This window comes from Symphalangus syndactylus, chromosome 21, assembly GCF_028878055.3.
Source record: "Symphalangus syndactylus isolate Jambi chromosome 21, NHGRI_mSymSyn1-v2.1_pri, whole genome shotgun sequence".
NCBI classification, from domain to species: Eukaryota; Metazoa; Chordata; class Mammalia; order Primates; family Hylobatidae; genus Symphalangus; species Symphalangus syndactylus.
In genome coordinates, this window is record NC_072443.2 from 53,678,507 (window position 1) to 53,704,986 (window position 26,480).

Here is a 26,480-nt window from a genome sequence, read left to right on the forward strand (position 1 = left end):
CCAGACAGACCCTTGCTCCTCCCACCACATGAGGTAGCACTGTCTATGTGAGAAGGCACCGTCTTTGAACCAGGAAGCAGAACCTCACCAGACACCGAATCTGCCAGTGCCTTGACCTTGGACTTTCTGACCTGCAGCCTGTGAGAAATTTCTGTTGTTTATAAGCCACTCAGTGTATGGAATTTTTTTTTTTTTTTTTTTTGAGACGGAGTCTTGCTCTGTCGCCCAGGCTGGAGTGCCGTGGCGTGATCTCAGCTCACTGCAAGCTCCGCCTCCCCGGTTCACGCCATTCTCCTGCCTCAGCCTCCAGAGTAGCTGGGACTACAGGCGCCCGCCACCACACCCGGCTAATTTTTTGTATTTTTAGTAGAGACGGGGTTTCACCGTGTTAGCCAGGATGGTCTCGATCTCGTGACCTTGTGATCCACCTGCCTCGGCCTCCCAAAGTGCTGGGATTACAGGCGTGAGCCACCGCGCCCAGCCTGGTGTTTTTGCTATAGTGGCCTGAATGGACTAAGACAACACACAGACAGGGCAACGTAAGTGATGAACGCTCACATATTTTTTTTTTCTCTCATCTTCTAGACAGGAAAGAAAAAGTCCACTTTATGAACAGCAGCCCATTGTTCTGTTTTTTTTTTTTTTTATTTGCCTTAACTTTTCGTGTTGCTGTGGAGACCCAATCATCCATAAAGAGCTCCACAAACACGAGACATTGCCATTGCCGTATTTAAGCCACGGGCTCTAGAAACCCCTGAAGTTACATATAAAATGTTATGAGTGTGTACATTTTTTGGGGGGAGAAAAAACACTGAAAAGAAAAGAAGTCCTTTGACCCAGAAGGATACCAAAATAAAAACGGCACATCCTTATCTGTTGTTATGAACCTTCCCATGCTCAGACCTCTGCCTTGTGCGCCATCCTCCCTCCACCTGCCCGTACCTCGCAGACAGCATCAGGCAGGACTCAGAAGTCTCAATCTTTAGAGCGTAGGGAACTTTCTCCATCACAGGGCGGCTGACCTGGAAAACCAACAGCAGCCTCCTTCAGGGTGGGGCAGGGAGGGGCAAGTGCAGACCGGCTTCTCCTGGCAGCAGATGAACAGAGGGACCGTGTCCACCTACTGCCGTTCTCTAGCCTCAGGGCATACCTTTCTGTGATGGTAGGTGCTGTGGAACGTGCCTGGCTGCCAGCTCCGTCATTCTTAGCCACTCACCCACTGCTGCGAAGGCTGCAGAGCGTCACGCTCAGGCCCAGCCTGGGCAACCCCAGGTGCACTGTCATGTTGGACAAGTACCTGCCCAGTGACCACGTCTCCCATGCCTTTTTCTAACAGGCTCCTCGGTGGAGCCTTTGGTTCCAAAAGGGAACAAACCTCCGTGCTGAGAAAGGTGCTTCCTCCTTCCCCTTCCCCATGGTAAAGAGCCTACAGGATCAAGAGAGATTGCACAGTGCCTCTCTCAGCTCTCCTGGCCATCCCTGCCTCTGCCCTTGACAATGACAACCGCCTGCAGCTCCACTGTCCCACCTCAGTGTTGCCCCCTCTGACTTCAGCCCCCTGTTGCACCAGAATTAACTTCCTAAAACCTCCTGCTCCTCAAGGTCCCCAACAGCTCCCAAGTGTTCCCATCTTTGGGACCAAGTTACACGGAGCTAAGCCCCACACATATGCCCATATTCACAGCAGTATTACTCACAATAGCCTAAAGGTGGAAGCGGCAGAAGATTGAATAAACACCATGTGGTCTATCCACACAACGGAAGGAAAATTCTGACCCATACTACAGATGACAGGGATCAACCTTGAGGACACTGTGCTAAGTGAAACAAGGATCAATACTGTGTGACTCCTCTCATTCGACGTACCCAGGGTAGTCAAATTCATGGAGACAGAAAGTAGAATGGTAGGTGCCAGGAGCTGAGGAGGAGGAGAATGGAGAGTTGATTCTTAATGTGGGCAGAGTTTCAGTCTGGGGAGAGGCGAGAGTTCTGAGATGGATGGTGGTGCTGGACACACAGCAGTGTAAATGTGCTTAGTGCCACAGAACTGTATATTTAAAAATGGTTACTTTTAAAATGATATATGTATTTTATCACAATTTAAAAAATTACCAAACACCTGCTTGTTCCCCCAACCCGGGCCCTTCTTTATGCATTTTCCTCCTCATAGGATGCCCCTTCCTCCCTTCCTTCCTGATCCAACCAAATATTATCCACTGTAAGGGTTCAGTCTCCTCTTCCAGGAAGGCCTCCATCCCCTCCCCTTTCCCTGGGCAACTTACAGCACAAACTTGTTGTAGCCCGACACTGTTTCCGCAGGGCCTCCCTCTTCCAGCTGGTCTGGGTGCTCCTAGGAGCAGGATGCTGTCCCCTTCTCCCCTGGGGTCTTCCCTGTCCCCCACTCCTGGGGTACCTGGCACCAGATATTTACCTTCATGTTGGCCACAGCCAATGTGTTCTTCAGCCGGTACTTCCCATCCTTCTGGGGATAGGTGTACAGGAGCACATCGTTCATCTGGAGAGAGGGAAACCCTGTTAGAGGCCCCTGGCCCTAGAAGGCTGCGCCAGGCTGCTGTCCTCAAAGAATCCCTGAGCTCCGCTGTGCACAGGCATCTTGTATTCCTCAGGAACCCCCACAGGTGAGCAAAAACATTGTGGCCAAAATGTGAGCCCCTTCCTTGCCACTCTACTCCTGGTTCGATGCTTGAGAGGAATAAATGCATATGCCCTCAAGAAGTCATGTGTATGTTCACAGTGGCTTTATTTGTAACAGCCAAAAAGTAGGGACAATTCCAATGTCTATCTGCAGGTGAATGGATAAACAAACTGGTCTATCCATATACCACAGAATACCTTATAGCAGCCAGAAGGAACACGCCACCAATACACACCACTACATGGATGCATCTCAAAATCATGCTGAGTGAAGAAGCAAGGCACAAGAGAGTATATGCTGTTTGATGACATTTCTGTGACACTCCAGAACAGGCAGAACTAATCTAAATAGGGACAAAAGTCAAGCCAGTGGTTGATGGGGGCCCCCAGGGTTGGGAGAAATGAACTCCAAACAGGCACAGAGGAACTTTCTGGCGGTTGGAAATGTTCCACCCCTCGACCCAGGTGGTGGTTACACTGTGATATACACTTGTCAGTACCAACTAACACATACATTTAAGGTTGATGCATTTCACTATAAAAATTAAAGCTCGATAAAGTATAGCTAAGGAAGGGTTGGGAGACACCTTGAGGAGAGGGAAGTGGTGGGCTCTGCTTGCTGCTGTACTTCCAGGTCCCTTCACAGAGTAGGTGCTCAATTAATATTTGTTGAATGAACAACTAAAGCTCTCCCCACAGCAGGGCTTACATGTAATGAAAGTCACTTTATCTCCTTAGGAGAGAGTATTTCTGTTTAGCTAAACGGTTTCAGGTGTGAGAAGATGACATCACGCTCAGGGTTGTAAATCCTGACCATATTATGGACCAGCGTTGAGACTACGAGCAAGCCCTTTCCTCAGCTGAGTCTCAGCTTCCTCTGGGAAATGGGAGACACCACCACCATTACTTTATCATGGACACAGAGAGAATGCCCTCTCCATATGTGACCAATATGAACCTGGGGTGAGCCCGTTTCACATGGGGCCAAATGAACCAGAATAAGCCCACTAAACATGGAGCCAACATGAACAGGGGAGTCCTCTACACATGGCACCAACATGAACCAGGGGGAGCCCTGTACACATGGCAACATCAACCAGGGCAAGCCCTCTCCACATGACAATAACATGAACCAGGGTGAGCCCTGTACAAATGACGCCAACATCAGCCAGGGTGAACCCTGTACACATGGCGCCAACATGAACCAGGGTGAGCCCTGTCCACCTGGGAACGTGAACCAGGGTAAGCCCTTTCCACCTGGGAACATGAACCAGGGAGAGCCCTGTGCACATGGCACCAACGTGAACCAAAGTGAGCCCTGTACACACGGTGCCAACATGAACCAGGGTGAGCCCTGTACACAAAATGCCAACATGAACTACGGTGAGCCCCAGACATATGGCGCCAACGTCAACCAGGATGAGCCCTCTACACATGGTGCCAACATGAACCAGAGAGAGCCCTCTACACATGGTGCCAACATGAACCAAAGTGAATGCTCTACACACAGTGCCAACATAAACCAGAGTGAGCCCTGAACACATGGCACCAACATGAACCAGGATAAGTCCTGGACACATGGCACCAACGTGAACCAGGGTAAGTCCTGGACACATGGCACCAACGTGAACGAGGATAAGTCCTGGACACATGGCACCAACGTGAACCAGGGTAAGTCCTGGACACATGGCACCAACATGAACCAGGATAAGTCCTGGACACATGGCACCAACGTGAACCAGGGTAAGTCCTGGACACATGGCACCAACGTGAACCAGGATAAGTCCTGGACACATGGCACCAACGTGAACCAGGATAAGTCCTGGACACATGGCACCAATGTGAACCAAGGCAAGTCCTCTACACACGGTGTTGACATGAACCAAGGAGAGCCCCGCAGGCATGGAGAAAAACATGAAGTAGGGGTGTGTAAAGATGGAACAAGACAGTGCATGTGAAAAGTCAGAATGAATACTTCTTTTCCCTGGATAGACAGAGCCTGCTGAGGGAACAGAATGAGTTTTCCCACAGCTAGCTCTTCTCCGGACTCCAAGGTTCCAGCCATGACAATGCAGGAGACTTGGCCCACCACCTACCCCCTCATGGGACCTCAGGAACCCCTCCCTCTCTCTGGGCCTTGCTGTGTCCCAATAGAGTTGGAATAGGTGGGGGTTGGTGCACTTTCCTGTAGGGGCTAGGTATTGAATGTTTCAGTCCTCTGCTTCCACCCCTCAACTACGCTGCTGTGCAAAGCAGCCACAACCTATGATGGAATACATGTGGCTGTGTTCCAACATAACTTTATCAACAAAAATTGGTGTCTGGCTGGCTTTGGCCTGCAGCTCTACTTTGTGAAGCCCTGTTCTTGCCCTGCCTTCTAAGAGTGACAGGCACTACGGTGCATTGACACTGATTCTGGACCAGGCGCTGGACCAAGCCCCTGACTTCACTCCTACAGTCCTAACGTGCACTCCCACGGCCCTAACGTATAGGCACCATGATCATCATCCTCATTTCCAAGAGGGAGAAACTGAGGCTGAGAGAGGCCAGAGGCCATGCCTGAGGTCACAACTAGCAGGTAGTGGAGCCAGGGGTATGGCTTGATGAGTGTCCCTCCAGTGTGCTCGGGAGGGAATGTCAGGGCTGCTCTCACAGTGAACCTGCGCACAGGTTCATGAACCTTGCCCATGAACCCTCCCAGCCCCAGGGAACTGACCTATGTCACTCGGGAGAGCAGCCCCAGCCTCTCTGTGATGGCCCCTCAAGCTCCTGCTGCCATGGCAACTGCCATGAGCACCCCGAGGTTTCCTTCGCGGTTCAGGACCAGGCTACCTCCTAATTTGCCCATGGCTCTCCTGCCTGCTTCAAAGTATATGCTTTACAGCCCCAGCTTGGAGGAAGGAGGAAGAGCCCATCATGAATGGGTAGGGGGGGCTTTCCACTGTAAGGAGCCACCAGGGGGCAGCCCCACCTGCAGCTCAGGGACGTCAGGGCCTGGTAGGACACTTTCCGCAGTCTAACAAAACTGCTGGGCGCGGGCACCCAGATACCCCAACTCTGTTCTGCAGTTCAGATTATTTTCTGAAACTGGCATCTTTGAGGAAAAAAAATTCTTCCTAAGTGTGTTTGTTCACCATGGCACTCCCTGGCTTGAGCACCTGTCGGTCCGCCCTCCTCCCATGTATGCCTCCATTAGAGAGTTATCAACACTGCTCAGTGGAAGGGCTGCGCCGAGCCAGAGGAACAAGAGGACCCAGCTTCAGACTGTGGGGCTTATGGCCTAATCACAGCGGGGTAATCAGAAGGACGCAGGCCTATCCCTGAGGGAAGGAGATCTTCTGATAAAGGGCCATGCCAGATGGGGCGAGTGTGGGGGAGAGGAGAAGCCGGGCTAGAGGAGGAGGAGGGAGAGGGGAAGCGGGGGTGGTGGCTAGGCCTCCACAGAAGGTGCTATCTGAGCTTGGCTTGAAGGGCAGGAGCTGGCACCCTTCTCAAAGAGCTTCAGATGTGTGAGGGCCAGTGAGCCAAGACCAGGGACAGATGAAGTAGAGGACGGGGTGAGGACAGATTGGGGAAAGCCAGGCTGCTGTGTCTGTTCCTGGCATTCGAGGTCCCTGGGAGAGGCGCAGAGATCAGAGGGGCGTGGCCAGAGGAGGTGGCCAGATGCAAATGGCTGAGGGGCCAAGACAGAGCTCCGCCCTGTGCCATCTGCCGCCTCACTGCTTCCCTTGTTTTAAATATCAGGGAGCTGAGGCTCGGGGAGGTAATGGGATGTGCCCATGGGTCTCACACCAGTCGCTGTCAGAGCTGGGGTCTGCATCTGGTCTGCCTCCCCATTGCCATCCGGTATGGCCTCCCTTTTGCGTCCTGAAGAGGGGGAATTCACGGGGACCCAACTCCCTGCAAGGCTGTGCTGGGGCAGGGAGCTGTGAGATCTGTAGCTCTAGATAGAGAGGGAGGACCTGTGCCCCATGGAACAACTGTCAGCGGGAAGGGAGAAACGTTATAACTACTATCAGACAAGCGGCTTCTACCTGCCAGGCACATAATTAAATGCCAGGAATTTAATTCTCAAAACCACCCAGTCTTTCCACTTTCCTGGGGGGAGACTTGAGGCTTGCACATGTCTGTGAGTTGTCTAAGGGTCACAGAAGAAGTAAGTATCCCATGGGGCAGGATCTAACCAACTCTGTCTGGCTCATTACCTGCCCCTACATTCAGGGATCTCTCCTCAATGGAGAGAATTTTTTTTTTTTTTTTTTTTTTTTTTTTTTTTTTTTTTTTTTTTTTTTTTTTGAGACAGAATCTCACTCTGTCGCCAGGCTGGAGTGTAGTGGTGCAATCTGAGCTCACTGCAACCTCTACCTCCCGGGTTCAAGCAATTCTCCTGCCTCTGCCTCCTGAGTAGCTAGGACTACAGGCACACGCCACCACGCCTGGCTCATTTTTTGTATTTTTAGTAGAGACGGGTTTCACCATGTTCGCCAGGCTGGTCTTGAACTCCAGACCTCGTGTCCCGCCTGCCTTGGCCTCCCAAAGTGCTGCAATTACAGGCAAGAGCCACCGTGCCTGGCCGAGAATTTTTAAAATTTAGACTTGTCTAACATGGAATAAAAAATGTCTTCCACTACTGGACTCCAAGACCCACAGCAGGGCAAAGGCCATGTCTACACACCAGCACAGTTCCTGGCATGCAGAGGAGATGGACAATAAGCTGCTGAATGAATGAATGTTACAGCAGGCAGTGAGCTCCCCACTGCCTGGTGTGTAAGCAGAGGTTAAAAAAAAAAACGACCTACAGAAAACGACTCAAGCATCTGTGGGGGCTTTGAAATCCTTCTGAGAACCCCAACCTAAACCATGCACTGCTTGGCTCTCAGATCTCTCTCAAAATCCCCCCCTGGGGTCCACTCTCCTCTTGCCTGCAGCTAAATCTCATCCACTGCAGCACCGACCAGCCAGAGTGAGGGGTTCTCATGGGAGGAAACGAATAGCTCTTAGGAGGGAGGAGAGGGAGGGAGACTCTGGACTTGGGTCACCTAGTGCCTCATGCAGAGCCTGAGGCCACCAGCCATCGGGGCCCAGCATACCCTGCCAGCACTGCAGGCTCCACACTTCCTGGCCAGGCTCAGGATTTCTCCACCAGTGCCACCAGCTCTCTCTGGAATTCAGCCCTCAAGCGGCCCCTCTATGGGCAGGGTCTATTTGGGGCATGGAGAAGACCCCACTCACGAGCAGAAGGGTCTGGCTGCAGACAAAGACTTCTTGAGGCTCACAGAGCTCCTCCAACACACCACACTCCTCATACCTCTATCCTTTGCTTAGGCCCTTCCCTCTCCTGAAATGCCCTTCCTTGGTGCACCTGCCAAACTCCCATCCTTCCTCCAGGGCTGAACTCGGGTAGAATTTTCTTCAGAAAACATATGAAACACTGAGCATGGTGTGTGCACCCAGCAGACACTCCATACATGGCAGTGCTGCCGTGGCTGTGGCTCCTCTTCTCTTTACCCCCCGCCCTCCTTAGTCTTCTTTGCTTCCACGGCACCCAAGATCCCTCCATATCGCGCTCATAACTCTGCATTTACAATGGGCTGTCTGCTTGCTTCTCCCTCCCATTGGACTCTGAAGGCTGAGGGCAAGACCTGGGATTTTTCTTTCTTTGTTTCCAGCACCAGCACACACGAGGTGCTCGGTCAACGCCTGGAACAGAGAGAGTTCATAGACTCTTACCACAGCCTATCTCTCCCACTGCACATGGTGCTCTAACGAAGTATGAGGAAGCTGAGAGAGGCAGCCGTAGCGGACAGGAACAAGGAATGACAGCAGAAGCGCGGGAGCAAGAGAAAAACTGTGCCCAGCAGAGGGCTTAAAAGGCATGGCCACTTGGGGGTCTCAGGACTGGGGCACTCAACAGCCACTAAGGCCAATAAAGCTATACCCTAGGCCTGGACACTCCCTGGTATGCAAGACTCCAGTTGTCCATAAGCAAAAATGTTATATGACATCCTGTCTCCTGCACAGTAGAGAAAGTGCTGGACTTGGGTCACAACGCTTGGCTCCCTCCTGGGCTTCTGCCACCATCCTCCTGGGAGGCCTAGCTACGGCAACTTTGGACCTCAGTTCTCCGAGCATTAGATAAGGTGGTTGACAGACATTTAAGGTGGGGATGTGGGCAACTACATCTCGCCAACATTCCACTCAAAATCATTCAAATAACAAATGAGCGGTGGGCTGTGGTGTCCAAGGGTGAAGCTCTCAGCTGTCCGGAATGATCCTCACCCCAAAATGTCTGCTCTGTTCTACTCTCCTCTCACCCTCTTCCACTTGTCCTTGAATAAGGGCCCTAGAAAACCTCACGGAACTTGGCAGTTCCTGAGCAGGGCTTGGGGACCGGGCACTTACCAGAAATAGATGCCGGGGCCGTCTGTTTTTCCCTGTTACTTTCATCAGCGTCCCTTCCTTCAGAAACTCCTGTGGGGAGAGAAGCAGAACTTGGTGGTCAGGCTGATGCCCCCTGAATCCCAGACAAGGGTGCGGGGGAGGCCCCTGAGTGGAAACTTAAATCATAAAGCCTCCCAGAGAACCCGAGAGCAGCTAGCAGATAAATCTCTGCTCATGAGAGAGGTGCTGTATATGCTAGAGCAGGGCTTCGATCGCAGTCCTGAAAGACACCACCCTGAATGTCATAATCCCTAAAGTCTAAAATCCTTAACATCAAAAATTCCAAAAATCACGCTGGGTGCCATGGTGTGTGTCTGTAGCCTCAGACACACTTGAAAGAATCACTTGAGCTCAGGAGTCCAAGACCAGCCTGGGCAATTTACTAAGACCCTGTCTCAAAAAACGAAACACTCACAAAATTCTGAAAATCGCAATCACAGGAGAGCTGCATTATGTTAGGTGGAATTATTACCCTGTTATTATCTTTGTTTGGAAATTAAGTATGATTTAAGGAGATGTGTGCAGGTGCCAAGTCGACAAGGGTTGGACTTGTGATGGTTAATTTTTAGGCATCAACTTGACTGGATTGAGGAACATCTGGAAACCTGGCAAAGCAATTCACCATGCTCTGTATTACATTCTGCATCATTTCCAATACTGGAGGTATAAACTGTATACAGACTTTTACAGGGTCCTAATTCATTTTATGTATTTATTTATTTATTTTTTTTTGCAAATTTGGCTTCCTGAAAAGTGCATTATCACAACCAGGCATGGTGGCTCATGCCTGTAATCCCAGTGCTTTGGGAGGCCGAGGCGGTTAGATCACAAGGTCAGGAGTTCAAAACTAACCTGGCCAATATGGTGAAACTCTGTCTCTACTTAAAATACAAAAATTAGACGGGTGTGGTGGTGCACGCCTGTAGTCCCAGCTACTCGGGAGGCTGAGGCAGAAGAATCATTTGAACCCAGGAGGCAGAGGTTGCAGTGAGTCTAGATCGTGCCACTGCACTCCAGCCTGGGCAACAGAGCAAGACTCTGTCTCAAAAAAAAAGGAAAAGAAAAGTGTATTATCACAATGTTGAATTTGTGTGTAAGCACTGTGTACGTACTTAAAAACACAAACTTCTTTAATGAATGGAGATATCCTCTTTGTACATTTGCATTTGTGAAAGATAAAATTTCCTGAGATCTTTGCTCTGTGGGTGGCTGCATATACTGTGGTGACACATCACAGTTTTTAACTGAGCTCATCAAAAGACTTTGGTTATTTGTCATGGTATTTCAGATGACCACAGTTATAAGGCTGGGTACATACAATTACTAACCATAATGACATACACTGATATATTTCCCTGTTTGACCTTTTTTTTTATAAATATGGTTTGTGTGCTCATGACTATTTGACCCGTGGAACTATTGTTAGCATACAGCAGCATTTATGCTTGCAAAATTATGTATGTTCTTAGTGCCTATTTGATTGTATAAAGTGGCCTATGAAGTATTCTGTTATGTTTTTATGTTTCTTAAATAAATTCCCACTGGGCACACTGGCTCACGCCTGTAATACCAGCACTTTGGGAGGCTGAGGCTGGCGGATCACCTGAGGTCGGGAGTTTGAGACCAGCCTGACCAACATGGAGAAACCCCATCTCTACTAAAAATACAAAACTAGTCGGGCCTGGTGGCACATGCCTGTAATCCCAGCTATTCGGGAGGCTGAGGTAGGAGAATTACTTGAACCTGGGAGGTGGAGGTTGCAGTGAGCCGAGATCACACCACTGCACTCCAGCCTGGGCAACAAAAGCTAAACTCCGTCTCAAAAGAATGAATAAATAAATAAATATATAAGTTCCCTTTTTATTTATTATTTTTATTTATTTATTTATTCTTTTGAGACGGAGTCTCGCACTGTCGCCCGGGCTGGAGTGCAATAGCGCGATCTTGGCTCACTGCAACCTCTGCCTCCTGGGTTTAAGCGATTATCCTGCCTCAGCCTCCTGAGTAGCTGGGACTACAGGCCACCACATCTGGCTAATTGTTTGTATTTTTAGTAAAGAAGGGGTTTCACTATGCTGGCCAGACTGATCTCGAACTCCTGACCTCGTGATCCACCCGCCTCAGCCTCCCAAAGTGCTGGGATTACAGGCGTGAGCCACCATACCCGGCCCCCTAAATTCCCTTTTTAAAAATATAAGTATCTTTTAAATATTTTTCTAAATTATTTTTTCCAGAATTATATTTTTGGGATTTTGATCTTTTGGGATTTCAACATTTGGGATCATGGTGCTCAAGACTGTGTCTTTCAGGATTCTGGGTGGTCCAAGCCATGACTCCCTCCTTGATTTGTACCCATGAGGAGTCCATTCAGAACAGAGCCTCTGAAGGTCTACTAAAACAGCCGAAGACCTGGGAACAGCTGCTATCGCCCCCTTAATTCTGGAGATACAAATAGACGTTTAAGAAACAATTTACCAAACTCATGATCCTGGCCAAAACACTAAATGTAACTTTACAGAATCTCAGTCCCATGAGACACCTGCTAATCTTGAGTAAAATTCCCCTGAGCATGTACTTTCATTCCTTTGTCTCTTGTCCTTTATGGAGCATAACTGGTACTGAACATTTTTACTGTTTTTAAGCTGAGTTTTACATTTTCCATTTGGAAGCTTTAAAGAGAGTGGATTTATCTCTTCAAGAATGTTATTTTTAAGAAAATTTCCAGGGGCTTGCTCTTGGGAGATCATTTTCTGTTTTCCCAGCAACTCTGCACTGAAAATACTTGGTGCTTCCTCTTCTTGGAGGTGAGGAGAGCCACAGGCAACACGAAAAAAAAAACTGGCGTTGAGTCTTTAACTGCTCTGCAGGCAACACATGGGGTGGAGAACCCCAGGGAAGGCAGCCGAGGGCTGTGGCCAGGAGAATCCAGTGAGCCCACGCCCACCCGCCTGCCTGCCCTCCACGGGTAGACAGCACCTGCAGCCAGGCCTGTCTGGGGCCAGCCCAGTGAACAATGGGGCTTATCGGAGCCTCGCCCAGCCACCCTCTGCCCCTGCCCATGGTGGCGGCACTCACCCTTCCTGGCTGGAGGAGATCCCCTTGGCTCCGGACGCTGTGCTCAATGTGGACCAGCTTCTGCAGGTTTTCCTGTGGGTGGGAATGGGGTGAGGGGGAGATGGTCAGGGCCCCTTCCAGGCGTCTTATCTCCTCTGTAAGGCATGGCATTGCTTCTGTTTCAGACAAAAATGAAGCCCGGAAAGGCCTGCCCCAAATCCAACCTCCTGTACGAGGCAGGACTGGGACCCGAGACTGGGTCTGCAGGGAGCCACTGCCATGGCTCTGTGTGCTGTGGAGCCGGCTGCCTGGCCTCGCTGTGCTGTCCGGCATCCCTGTGTTTCTCTGGACAACTGCTCTTATGCTCTCTAAGCCTATGTCCCTCATGAGACCTGGAGCATGGGGACTTCACCGGACCCAAGGCTGGCTTCAGGCCCTCCTGGCTTGTAGCCCATAAAACACAGCACCTGCGGAGGAAACTGGATCCCGACTCTGTGGAGCCTCGTGGTTAGAAAAATAAGTGTGCCCTGTCAGTACCTCACTGGGTTAGCCACAAAATGTAAAGTAACAGCCCCCTGTCTCCTCTGCACAGCACCCCACAATCCTAGATACAACAAGCGCCCACCCCGTGGGCAGGTGCCCCCTGAACCTTACACAGGGCAGGTTCTTAAGGTGTAAGGTGAGCATTGTGGGTAGAGAATTTGCCCTGAAAAGTCCTTTCCATTATCTATGGTTTTGGGCATAAAATCCAATGTAGTAAAAAATGAATAATTGTGGTTCCATTTCCACTTATGATGTAGGAAGTACAAGAGAACACTGCTCTCATTGTAGTGTGAAAAAGCCAGATAACCTTCAAAATCATAACTACGCTCCAGCCTGTGGGAGAGCTGGGGTCACAAGGCAACCAAGTGAACTGGGTTCCGCCTGGCAAGCCTGTCCACAAAGGAATGAGATGCAGGAACTGACGCACCTTTGGTGACACACAGGAGGCAGAGGTGGCTGGTGTAAAGGAAGGTAAGAAGAAAGCAGCGAAAATGTTAATGAATTCTTAAAGGACAAGTGTGAGCTGGTGCCAGTTTAGAGTAATGGGGAGTTGCAGACCCGAGGGAAATCTGTCCTCACTTGCAAGCTCTCATCCACGAGTCTCTGCCACGTGCCCACGAGAAAGACAGGGGCAAGGTGGGGCCACATGCAAAGCCCTGCCCAATTCCTCAGGCCTTCTCTCATGCAAGGCTTCAGTTCCAGAAGGAGGCCAGGAGACCTCCCACCCCCACAGCCCAGGTAAAGATCTGCTGCTCTAGGGAAAGAGAGCAAAAGCTGCACCCTAGGAGGGGGGCGGTAACCCCTTGTACCCAGTACTATGCACCAGTACCTTGCTGGGGGATGGCCAGAAACCTAAGGCCAGCCACAGGGCCACAGAGCTCAGCGCCGTGGAGGGGAGGGGCAGGAATGCTGTGAGAGCCTGGCTCACAGGCCCTGCTTCAGATGGAGGCATGTGGCCACCGTAAGCCCAGCACTGAGTAACACAGGGCAGTAGCCTGCCTCTGAGAAGGGCAAGAGCATGGGGAGAGGGCCTTCCTGTGGTGCAGGCAGGGCTAAAAGCTGAATATGGAGCAGGAATGAAAGAAAAGCTCTCTGACCTACCCCACAGGTCACAGCAGCCCCCACTGGAGAAGCATGAAGCCTGGCAGTCACTGAAGGTTGATGACATGGCAGCAAAACCGAAACCCAGATCAGGTGCCGACTGGACTGACCCGACTGCCCTGTACCCTACCGTGAACAGCCATGACCAAAAAAGAGGCCTGCCCCACCCTGAGGGGTAAATACGATTTACCTCAGTCTCTACGGTGCTTCTACACATAATGCCTGGCCTTCAATAACAAGTTATGAGGAACGCAAAAACGCAAGCAAAAAACTCCCCAACCCCAACTCATTTTCAAGAGGAGAAAGCATTCCATCAAACCAGAGTGAGAAGGGACACAGGTGTCCGAGCCATCAGACCTTGAAGTAGCTCTGATTGGTGGGTAAAAGGACCTCACGGGAAAGGTGAACACCACCCACGAGCAGATGGAGGATTTTGGCAGAGATGGAAACCATACATGAGAGTCCAATGGAAATTTTAAAAGTAAAAGATCAGTATCAGAAACAAAGAGTTCCGTTGACAGGTTTAGCAGCAAACGGAACACAGCTGAGGAAAGACTCCATGAGCTTGAAGGTAGATCAGTGGAGATGATCCACACTGAAACACAAAGAGTGGGAAAAAAGAACAGAGCATCCAAGAGGATTTCCTAAAATTAATGAATGACAACAAACCACAGATCCAAGAAGCTCAAGAATCACAACTGGATAAAGAGCACCCCATCCCCCACAACACACACACAGACACATCACAGCCAGACTTCCCAAAATCAAATCATAAGAGAAGACCTTAAAGGCAGCCAGAGAAAAGGGACACATCACACAAAGACAGACACTCATCAGTATCACAGCAGACTTTCTGCCAGAAACGATGTACACCAGAAGACAGTGGAGTGGCAGCAAAGAAAAACTGTCCATCCAGGTTTCTACACCCAGGAAAAATATCTTCCACAAATTAAGGTAAATTGAACAATTAAATTAATGGGTGGTAGGAACGAGGCTTCTCACTGTTGGAGTGAGAATTTACAGATAAGCAAGAGAGGAGGCTAGTGTGGTCATGATCAGAATGGGAAACATTGGTAAAACCTCATGGTAAAAAAACAAATACATAAAATACAATAAAATAAAAATAAATAAAGGCCAGCCATACTGGCTCATGCCTATAATCCCAGCAGTTTGGAAGGCTGAGGCAAGAGGACTGCTTGACACCAGCCTGGGCAAAATAGTGGGACCTTGATCTCTACAAAAAATAAAATAAAACTCATGGTTAGTTTAATATTCAGATACAGATGGTTATGTACGGAAATATCCACAGATATGGGTATATGCAAAGGCTGGTATACACATATATTCCTTTGCTGTCAGCTAAGGAGGTGTAAAAGAAATGATACCACATTACCAGTGAGTGCACCTAATGCCTGTATCTTGGCTTCTAGTATTATTATCCAATTAATGCAACCAGGGCTCCATGGAGAAATGATTGATTCTAAGACTGGGGCAGGAAATACACAAGGTGAGTGATCCTGGAGCACCTTGCACTGCCAGAAAGTAAGGAAGTTCTCAAAACACACACACACACACACACCCTGAAATCTATATTGATGGCACCATGTGAAAAGGGCACAGAAACCAACTGAAAACGCTCCCAATAGCCAAAGCTGAAACAATTTGAGAAATAAAATAAATAAGGAAGTGTTGGATTATAACAGTCCATACTGATATAAATGACTTCTTTATATATAATGACTAGATACACTAGCCAATGAGGGAGAAGAGACAAATCTCCCAGGCAGAATTCCACATAACCTAGGTAGATACGGTACCCTCAAGGGGAGGGAGCATAATCCCCCGCTCCTAAGAATGGGCTGCACAAACTGACTTTTTTCCAAAGGGCATGGAAAAGGCAGGGGTGAGACAGAGCAGCTCCACAGTGGAGAAACCTGCCACAGGTGACTTCAGCCAGGTGACCAAGGTCAACATCAACAGTGGTAAATCCTGTTGCTGGTATGTGCCCTTCATTAGATGGGATGAAAAGTACCTTGCTCTGTGAGCCTCTTCCCAAATAGCCATACACCCAGTCTAATCATGAGAAAAACACCAGACATTTCCACCAGAAGGGCATCCTGCCATATACCTGACCATTACTCCTGAAAACCGTCAAGCTCATCAAAAGCAAGGAAAATGAGAAACTACTGCAGTCAAGGGGAGCCTAAGGAAACAGGGCCACTAAACAGCATGTGGGATCCTGGATGGGACCCTAGAACAAGACACCAGGCAAAACTAAGGGAATCTGAATGAGCTAGGGTCTTCAGTTAATAATCCTGTATCAATATTTGTGCGTTGATGTAACAGATGTAGCATACTAATAAAAGACATTCATAACAGAGATCACTGTGTGGGGGACACATGGGGACTCTCAGTACTATCTTCTCAATCTTTTCTGTAAATTTAACATTGTTTTAAAAAATAAAGTCTATTCAGAAAGCAGAATGATGGTTACCAGGGGCTGGGGTGGAGACTGGAATGAGGAATTAGAGTTTAATGGGGAGAGAGTTTCAGTCTGGGAAGAGAAGTTATGGAGATGAATGGGCTGAAAGCTGCATGACAATGTGAATGTGCTTAATACCTCCAAACTGCAAAAGAGTAAATGTCCCAGGCAGAGTTCCTCCCCAATCCAAGCAGGCATGGGCTAGGGGCCTCTGGTCCAGAACAGGCCTGGTGCAGCTGTCCACAGCTGGCCCCTGCTTCCCAGCACAGCGTCCAACTTCAGCCTTGGAGAAAGCCAGGAGGGTGTCTGGCCATCGGCTGCTCCGGTTCCTCCTCCGGGTGGGGCTGCGTGTGCAAGCTCCCCGTAGGAGGGAAGACGTATCCCTGCCTGACCTAGTTTTTCTCTCTGGAAGCAGAGGCAGCCCCAGCTAAAGGGAAATGTGGAGAACCCAGCCCATCTGCTGCTATTCCTCGACAGGGTGCTGGACCCCAAAGCACCTCTACTTTTTGGCTGTGTTGAGGGACTCTCACTGTATGTACAGGAGGCCAAAATGAGGAGGGGCAGGGAGGTCAGTGCAGAGCAGAGTGAGAGGAGAGGACCAGATTAAAAGGGCATGTCTGACCCACACGGAAAACGGCCCGGAAACCGGCCTGTGTATTCATACTTAGCTGATTCAGCCTCCACTCTCAGTCTACCCTTCACCAGCCAGCCCGACCTCTCTCCCTGGACTCTGATCCTACCTTGCCATCCTGTCCCCATCTCCTAGCCACCTAGCAGGTGGCTCTCTGAACTCCAGGATGTACCGTCCAACCTCCATGTCTTTGCCCAGGCCAGCCCCTCTTCCTATCACCCCTTTTCTCTCTCTGCCTTCCTGGCATGTGTGCAAATCCTCCCTATGGGGACACTTCCAGTCATCATTTTTTTTTTTTTTTTTTTTAAGATGGAATCTCATTCTGTCGCCCAGGCTGGAGTGCAGTGCCATGGTCTCGGGTCACTGCAACCTCCGCCTCTCAGGTTCAAGCGATTCTCTAGCCTCAGCCTCCCGAATAGCTGGGACTAAAGGTGCGTGCCACCACATCTGGCTAAGTTTTGTATTTTTAATAGAGACAGGGTTTCACCACGTTGGCCAGGCTGGTCTTGAACTCCTGACCTCAAGTGATCCACCTGCCTCGGCCTCCCAAAGTGCTGGGATTACAGGCGTGAGCCACCACACCCGGCCCGTATCATCTCTTCTGGCAACCTCGGCTGGAAGGGCCACCTCCCTTCTCTGAACCCTGTGGCATTCTCTCCCACGACATCTATCATGGTCATTTGCATCCACATATTTAATTACTCCACTAAGCGGAGGTTTCCTCAAGGGCTTGTATCTCCACTCCCCAACACAGCACAAGGTCTGACACATAGCAGGTGTCCAATAAATGCAATTTCCCTTCCTCTTCTGCCTGTGGATGACTCACTGTACACATGCCCTGTGTCTCTGCCACAGCAAAGCACAGCACCTCCTCAGCACACATGGCTATCATCTCCCTTCTGTGCCTGCAGAAGATGTGACTACCTGGTCACTGAACTCTTTTCCAGTGACCTAGGACTCAGCTTGGAACCATTCTCCAAGTTTTTTTTTTTTTTTTTTTTTTTTTTTTTTTTTTTTTTTTTTTTTTTTTATTTTTTTTCTGAGACGGAGTCTTGCTCTGTCGCCCAGGCTGGAGTGCAGTGGCGCAATCTCGGCTCACTGCAAGCTCCGCCTCCCGGGTTCACGCCATTCTCCTGCCTCAGCCTCTCCGAGTAGCTGGGACTACAGACGCCCGCCACCGCGCCCGGCTAATTTTTTGTATTTTTAGTAGAGACGGGGTTTCACCGTGGTCTCGATCTCCTGACCTCGTGATCCGCCCGCCTCGGCCTCCCAAAGTGCTGGGATTACAAGCATGAGCCACCGCGCCCGGCCGGAACCATTCTCAACACAGAGCGCTGGCATGCCTACAGCTTAGCAGGACAGTGAGCATGTGGACGCAAGTAACCCTGGTGACCACCTGAATGGAGCTGGGATGCAGGATCAACTCTGCCCTCTAGCAGACAGGGTCACATACAGTCAGAATCAAATCTGTGTTTAGAGCCACGTATTCTAGTGGACTAGTGATTCTCAAACTTTTGTAGTCCTAACATTTACCCAGGGTGCTTGTTAAAAATGCAGCTCTCTAGATCCTACATGCAGAAGCTCTGGGAAGATCTAAGGTGTGCCCAGGAACTAGGAGTTTACAAAGCACCCCAGGTGCTGATGCGGGTGGCTTCAGACCACAGTCGGGGCATTGCTTATCAGGTCTCCACAAGTCTGCAGCCCCTCTCATTGTTTGAACAGTGAACCGGAGGCGCAGAGAGGGGCACACAGTACCTGAGGTCACACATCAAGAGTCAGAGCCAGAACCCATGGCTCTCTGCAGAGTCCCACAAGAGAGATGGTTGCCTGCAGCCCCTAGGAGTGGGGCATCAGAAGGCTGACCGGAGCTGGTGGGGAGGTGCCTGGAACCCGTGTCTGAGGAAGGGGGCCACCGGGCCGCACTCACCCCTTGCTCCATGCTGTCGTTGGCACGGTCTGTGACTTTGGAGATGAGGCTCAGTGCACCTGGGGAGGGACACAGAGCAGGAGTTGGGCCATTGCAAGAGGGGCATCAATTTTCCCCACTGTAGTGTCAGGTCACAGGCCTCAAGCCCAGCTTGGCCACTACTGCCTAAGTGACCTTGACAGTGATTTGACCACTGTCATGCATGCCACAGTTTCCCTGGCTGTAAACTGAATATGTTATAATAGGGACCACCCTGGCAGGTGATACAGAGGGACAGCCACATCGAATTGGAAGGAAACAGGGAGACTGCGGTGAGCTTTTCAGACCCGGCACCACCCCTCCTATCACCAAATTCTGGTGACCCCCCCATCCCCTCTGACGGGATGTCCTCCTATCCTAGGATGTCCCCACAGCTTAGGTGACGGAGGACCCATCTCAGAAGAGCTGGCGGCTCTCACAGAAGTCCCAGACGTGTCATATGCAGAATCCACCCAGCTGGTGGGGAGGGGACTATGTCCTGGGCCTTGGAATCGGGGCAGGGTCCAGGCTTTGGCACAAGGAGGCAGAGCAGGCTTGAGTACCTCCCTCCGCGTTCACGCTGGACTCACCCTGTGTGTTGTCGTACTCGGCAGAGTCCGGACAAAGGTTGTTTAAATAGTCTGTTGGCAGGACAAGAGCCAGGAGTCAGCTACTGGCGAGGTCAGCCCCTCCTGCCCACAACTGTGGCCACCCCCTCTCTTGCCAGAGTTGGAAGTTCGAGAAGAATGAGGCATCTACCCTCTCTCCCCTGCTGGCCGCATCACAATACCATGTTAGCATGAAACCAGGCCCCCAGGACCACTGTCAGCATTGCTGCCACAGCTGCTTGTCCCTCACTTATCCAACAGATACCCACTGAGCACCTGCCTGGCACTGGGCCATGCCTTGGAGACAGATACAACAAGGTGAATCCATCACAGCCCAGTGGGGGCGACAGGCGTGGCAATCAGCACAGCCGAGTGTGTTGTGTAATGCGTTCACACTCTCCAGGCTCCACATCCTCCAGCCCCTCCCCAGTGACCGCTCTTCCATCTGCTCGTTCTATTCTGGCCATGATGGCTTTCTTGAATGTGCCAAGCTTGTTCTCACCCCAGGGCCTTTGTACTTGCTGTTCCCTCTGCCTGGCACTCTCTTCAGATCTTCATATGGCTCATGTCCTCGCTTTACTGAGATCTCTGTCCAATGCCGCCTCCTCAGAGAGGTCTTCCCTGATCGCTAACACAGCAGCCCTGTTCCCTCTGTCTCCTTAACTTGCTTTATTTTTCTTAAGAGTTCTTAAAAGACATTATCTTTTGGCTTTCTTATTTGCTTGTCTAGGGTGTAAGCTCTATAGTGTCACTGAGTTTGCTGTTCAATTTACTGCTGCATCTCCAGCATCCAGCATGGGACCTGGTATATAGTAGGTGCTCAATAAATAGTTCTTGGATTAGATGAATGAATTCTCTAGTCCTTGGCCCTAATGTATTTTTGAGGAGCCCCAGTTGCTACCTGGAATTACATACCCATGCCTACATATGTACTGTCTGTCTCTCGCATTAGGACATCAGTTGCCCAGGGCAGGGGTCTTTGTCCATTTGGGAGGCAGTTGAATAAATGGGTCTGGAGCTCAGAACAGAGGAGTGGGTGTTTCCAGCAGGCAGAGATAGGAGAAAGGGCATAAAGAGGGAAGGGAAGGGGACCCAGGACTGAGCCCTGAGAAGCTCTGACGTTTATGGGGCAGTGGAGATGGGAGGCCACCAGCACAGACAGAGAAGGGACAGAGAGATGGGAGGGAAGTGGGAGAGAGTATACCACAGAAACCCCGGGAGGAAAGGACTCGAGAAGCAGGAAGTGGTCGTGGGTCCAGCAGGTCCAAGGCTGAAAATGTCCACTCATATGGCCACGAGGAGGACTTTGATGACAGGCGTGGCTTCAGTGAAATGAGGAGATGGCCGGCTGAGGCAGGGAGGAAGTGCAAGCTGGGGAGGGGTGTCGTTGGGTTTTTGTGTTTTAGGATGGGGGGTGGCCACTGGAGGGAGCTTTCTAAGGTGGCAGGAGGTGGTTCAGGGGGCTCAAAGCTCAACTGGAGGGAAAGGTAAAGGCAGAGGCCACCCTTCCCCAACACCTGCCTGCCATGGTGAGAGGCGAGGTCGCCACAGTCCCCTCCACCCCTCCTCAGGGGCCTTCCCTGCCCCGCTGCCTCAGTCCCCACTGACCTCCTGTGGGGCCCACCTGTGAGGAGCACTTGGTACTGGAAGAGGCGTTGGACCACCCGCAGCAGCCGATGCTTCGCAGTCTGGCTGCCTCCTTGTACACTCTGCTGCTCTCAAGACAGGAGAGGAGAAACCTTATCAGAAACCCCTCCTGAGGGCACCATGCTCACAGCAGCCCACATACACTGTCCCATCCACACCTCTTCCCGGGCCAGCTGAACTTCTCCCTCATCTCCAAAACCAGGTTCTCCTCCTGCGGGAAGCCCTCCTGGATTAGCCCGGCCTGCTGTAACTGCTCACTCCATCATGCTCCCAGTTGGTGCTACACTCAGTATCAAGCCTCTCCTAGTCCCTGCTCTGCTCTTAATGTTAGCAATGGAGGAAAGCTCCCCCTTTTTCTGCCCAGGAAAACTGGATCCCCAGTTTGTGGCTAGTGTTGGGAATTTCCTTGAACACTCCATGGCTGGGGCTCTGGCTTGGTTGATGCTTTTCAACTGAGACAAGAAAACTACCCGAGACCCTTACTGTGAGTGGCACTCACTGCACTGTCATCTGCTGCCCAACAGTGGATGTTCTGGATTCTGGGTTCTCCTTCCTGATGGGTCATCCTCTCATCCCTCTGGCCAGGTCTTCCCTGTCTGCTCCCCAGCCCAGACCTACCGAGATGTCCCACTGATTTGCATTAAGCCCTTTGCCCACCTCAACCCCTGCATCCTTACAGCAGGGTCTCAGAGGACCAAGGGACCCACCTCAAATTCACGGACAGCAGCTGCCAGCCGGGGAGAGTGGAGGCAATTCTCACTGAGCAGACCTAGGTACCTGTCGAACTGCAGGATGTGAGTGGCGTGGTGATCAAACCCCTGCTCCCGGGCCAGGAAGACGTCAGCTACCTTCTGCTGGCTCTCCCTGCAGCCAGGGATGGGAATAGGACAGTGAGAACTCAGCCTTGTAACCAACACAGGATTAGAAGCGGGGGCCTGGAGTCATATCCCTGGGTGCAGATCCCAGCTCAACCCTTGTACAGTTGTTTTACTTTGAGCAAATGACCTAACACTTCTGAGTTCAGCTTTCCCGTCCATCAAATGGAGATACCATTTCATATGGTGGTGTTTTTATCCGTCCCCATTCCCCCAGTGCAACAAAAGTGGAGCCTGGGGGTCCAGGGACTGCTCACCAATTTGACAGCCTTTCCTCCAGCTCCTCCAGGATGCCTTGATGAAGGTCGTGGATGGCTGGGAGTTCACTCAGGCCCTGCCTCAGCTCCTCCCGGGCCAATGTGTCTCTGCCTTCATGGTCCATGTCATCCAAGGCCCTCATGACAGCTCCGTGGAAATCCTGAAACACCAAAAGGCCTGTTACCCACAGGTTGATAGGACTGAGCACAAGTCCTCCTTGGCAGATTTCCCCTGGCGCTTTGGAGCCCTGGCATCTGTGAAGACAGCAGTGAAGCCTTAAGCCAGTGTCTCCAGACCCAACAGTCTCACCTACAAAGCAGAGATGACCACATGCACCTGGCGACGATAGGGCTGCCTGAGCTGACACCCAAAGAGCACCCAACCCAACGCCTGGCACAGAGCAGGGCTCAACACACACTCACTCTCCTCTCGTTGTGGTCACTTGGTGAACACTCTTCTTTTACAAGATAGGGGAGAGATTGGGTAATTCCTTCTATAATGAAGCAGAAGGTTTTGCTTTCTCATTATCCATCTTTGAAGAGGTTCATGCGCTATGTAGTTTCAAAACGAAGTCTAAGGAAATTATAGGCATCCACCCTATGGTATATTAAGCAGTCACTAAAAATGATAAAGGTGGTGGCTATGTAGAAATATTCACATCATAGTGTTCAGCAATCAAGAAGGGGTGCAGAGCTGTTTCCACACCCTGATATACTGTGTAAAAAGTGAGCAAAGGAGAAACCTCAAAGAAAACAGGACAACATGCAGAGTGGCTGTGTCACAAGTACAGAATTAGGAATGACTGTTAATCTTTTTGTTTCTATTTTCTAAAATCTATCATGATCAATGTACTTCTAAAACTAAACTCAATTTAATAAATATAAAAATTATATATGGGAGCTGGGCACGGTGGCTCACGCCTATAATCCCAGCAATTTGGGAGGCTGAGGCGGGCAGATCACCTGAGGTCAGGAGTTCAAGACGAGCCTGACCAACATGGAGAAACCCTGTCTCTACTAAAAATACAAAAATTAGCTGGGTGTGGTGGCGGGCGCCTGTAATCCCAGCTACTCAGGAGGCTGAGGCACGAGAATCGCTTGAACCCAGGAGGCAGAGGGTGCAGTGAGCCGAGATCACGCCACTGTACTCCAGCCTGGGCAATGAGAACAAAACTCCGTCTCAAAAAAAAAAAAGTTACATCGGGGTTCTCTAGTCTGTTCCATGTATCCTATTTTTAATGCAAGTACTATGCTGATTTGGTGACTAAAACTTCGTAGTAAATTTTGAAGTCAGGTAGTGTGATGCTTCCAGCTTTGTTCTTTTTGTTTGGGATTGCTTTGGCTGTTGGACGTCTTTTGTGGTTCCATATAAATCTTAAGACTTTTTTTCTATTTTTGTGAAGAACGTCATTGGTATTTTGATAGGGATTGTATTGGATTTATAAATTGCCTTGGGTAGTACTGTCATTTTAGCAATATTAGTTCTTCTAATCCATGAGCATGGAACATCTTCTCATTTTTGTCTGCGTCCTCTTCAATTTCTTTCATGAGTGTTTTATGGTTTTCCTTGTATAGATCTCTCACTTCTTTGGTTAAACTGATTCCTAGGTATTTTATATCCTTTGTAGCTATGATAAATGGGATTGCTTCCTTGATTTCTTTTTTAGATTGTTCACTTTGGGTATATGGAAATGCTACTGATTTTTGTATGCCGACTTTGTATTCTGCAACTTTGCTGAATTTGTTTATCAGTTCTATTAGTTTCTTGGTGGAGTCTTTAGCTTTTTCTGAGTATAAGATTTTGTCGGCTTTTACATCAGCACTTTAATATCAGCACTTAGGGCCAAGGATGAGGGATCACTTGCACCTACGAGTTTGAGATCAGCCTAGGCAACATGGCAAAACCCCATCTCTATGAAAAATACAAAAATTAGCTGGATAGGGTGGCAGGTGCCTGTGGTCCCAGCTAATTGGGAGGCTGGGAGGATCACTTGAGCTTGGGAGGTCAAGCCTGCAGTAAACTCTGATTGCACCACTGCACTCCAGCCTGGGTGACAGAGTAAGACCCTGTCTCAACAAACAAACAAATAAACAAAAAACAAAACAAAAAACAGATCTTGTTGCCTGTGAACCCAGATATAAATCCACACAATCACAGCCAACTCATCTTTGACAAAGGTGTCAAGAACATACACTGGGGAAAGGACAGTCTCTTCCATAAATGGTGCTGGGAAAACTGAATAACTATATGCAGAAGAATGAAACTAGACCTCTATCTATCACTATACACAAAAGCCAAATCAAAATGGATTAAAGACTTAAATCTAAGACCTCCAACTATGAAGCAACTAGAAGAAAACATTGGGGAAATACCCTAGAACATTGGACTAGGGGAAGATTTTCTGCACAAGACCTCAAAAGTACAGGCAACCAAAGTGAAAATAGACAAATGGGACTACATCAATCTAAAAGGTTTCTGCACAGCAAAGGAAACAATCAACGAAGAGACAACCCACAGAACGAGAGAAAATACGTACAACCTATTCATCTGACAAAGGATTAACAACCAAAATATATAAGGAGCTCACACAACTCAAATAGCAAAAAAAGCCCAAATAATCTGATTTAAAAATGGGCAAAAGATCTAAACAGATATTTCTCTAAAGAAAACATACAAATAGTCAATAGGTATATGAAAAAAGCTCAACATCCAATCATCAGAGAAATGCAAATCAAAACTACAACAAGGTATCATCTCACCCCTGTTAAAATGGCTTTTATCAAAAAGACAGGCAATAACAGATGCTGGCAAAGATGCAGAGAAAAGGGAACCCTTGTCAGCGAGAATGTAAAATAGTACAGCCACTATGGAGAACAGTATGAAGGTTCCTAAAACACTAAAAATAGAACTACTGGGAAGATCACTTGAGGCCAAGAGTTCAAGACCAGTCTGGGCAACATAGCAAGATCTCATATCTTAAAAAAAAAAAAAAAAAAATTAGCTGGACCTGTGCCTGTGGTCTCAGCTACTAAGGAAGCTGAGGCAGGAGGATCACTTGAGCCCAGGAGGTCAATCCTGCAGTGAGCCATGACTGTGTCACTGCACTCCAGCCTGGGTGACAGAGTGAGACCTTGTCTCAAAAAAAGATAAAAAAAAAAAAAAAAAAAGAAGAACTAACAAGTGCTCTAGCAATTCCACTACTGATTAGATATTTAAAAGAAAGAAAACTAAATATATCAAAAAGATAGCTGCACCCCCTTGTTTTTCGCAGCACTATTCACAATAACTAAAGCATGGATTCAACCTAAGTACACCTCAACAGATGAATGGATAAAGAAAATGTGGCACATATACACAATGGAATAGTATTCAGTCATAAAAAGGATGAAATCTTGTCATCTGCAGCAACACAGATGGAACTGGAAGTCATTATGTTAAGTGAAATAAACCAAGCACAGAAAGACAAATATTGCATGTTCCCACTCACATGTGGTAGCTAAAAAAGTGGATCTCATGAAGATAGTAAGTAGGCTGGTGGTTACCAGAGGTGGGAAGGGGGTGGCAATGAAGACAGGATGATTAATGGCTACAGATGTACGTTTTGATAAAAGAAATAAGGCCAGCCACGGTGGTTCACACCTGTAATCCCAGCACTTTGGGAGGCAGAGGCAGGTAGATCACCTGAGGTCAGGAGTTCGAGACCAACCAGGCCAACATGGTGAAACCCTGTCTCTACTAAAAATACAAAAATTAGCCAGGTGTGATGGCCGGTGCCTGTAATCCCAGCTACTCGAGAGGCTGAGGCAGGAGAATCGCTTGAACCTGGGAGGCAGAGGTTGCAATAAGCTGAGATTGCACCACCATTGCACTCCAGCTTGGGCAACAGAGACTCTGTCTCAAAAAAAAAAAAAAAAGAAAGAAAAGAAAGAAAAAGAAATAAGACCGAATATTAGATAAATCAGTATAGCAACTATAGTTTACAATAATGGATTGTACATTTTGAAATAGCTAGAAGAGGCCAGGCATGGTGGCTCACACCTATAATGCCAGCACTTTGGGAAGCCAAGGCCGGAGGGCTACTTGAAGTCAGGAGTTCAAGACTAGCCTGGGCAATATAGTGAGACTCCGTCTTTACCAAAAATTTAAAAGGTTGGCTGGGCTTGTTGGTGCATCACTGTAGTTCCAGGTATTTGCTGAAGCAGAAAGATTGCTTGATCCCAGGAGTTCTAGGCTGCAGTGA

General features: G+C 49.2%; 1 protein-coding gene across 5 annotated transcripts in view; it reads right to left on the reverse strand.

Moving 5' to 3' along the window:
- Positions 1 to 26,480, reverse strand: part of FGD5 (FYVE, RhoGEF and PH domain containing 5) — a 151,503-nt gene that overhangs the window by 14,841 nt on the left and 110,182 nt on the right. For 3 of the 5 annotated variants that reach the window (XM_063630257.1, XM_055260332.2, XM_055260333.2), the window contains 9 exons: positions 22,240 to 22,400; positions 21,815 to 21,971; positions 21,085 to 21,172; positions 19,443 to 19,493; positions 18,835 to 18,893; positions 12,172 to 12,243; positions 9,058 to 9,126; positions 2,432 to 2,515; positions 943 to 1,022 (listed from right to left, as the gene is read on the reverse strand). In XM_063630257.1, coding sequence (XP_063486327.1) covers positions 943 to 1,022; positions 2,432 to 2,515; positions 9,058 to 9,126; positions 12,172 to 12,243; positions 18,835 to 18,893; positions 19,443 to 19,493; positions 21,085 to 21,172; positions 21,815 to 21,971; positions 22,240 to 22,400 — 821 coding nt within the window. Of the gene's footprint in view, positions 1 to 942; positions 1,023 to 1,750; positions 2,048 to 2,431; positions 2,516 to 9,057; positions 9,127 to 12,171; positions 12,244 to 18,834; positions 18,894 to 19,442; positions 19,494 to 21,084; positions 21,173 to 21,814; positions 21,972 to 22,239; positions 22,401 to 26,480 lie in introns of those variants that run through there. The other 2 variants (XM_063630258.1, XM_063630259.1) reach the window with 2 other exon arrangements.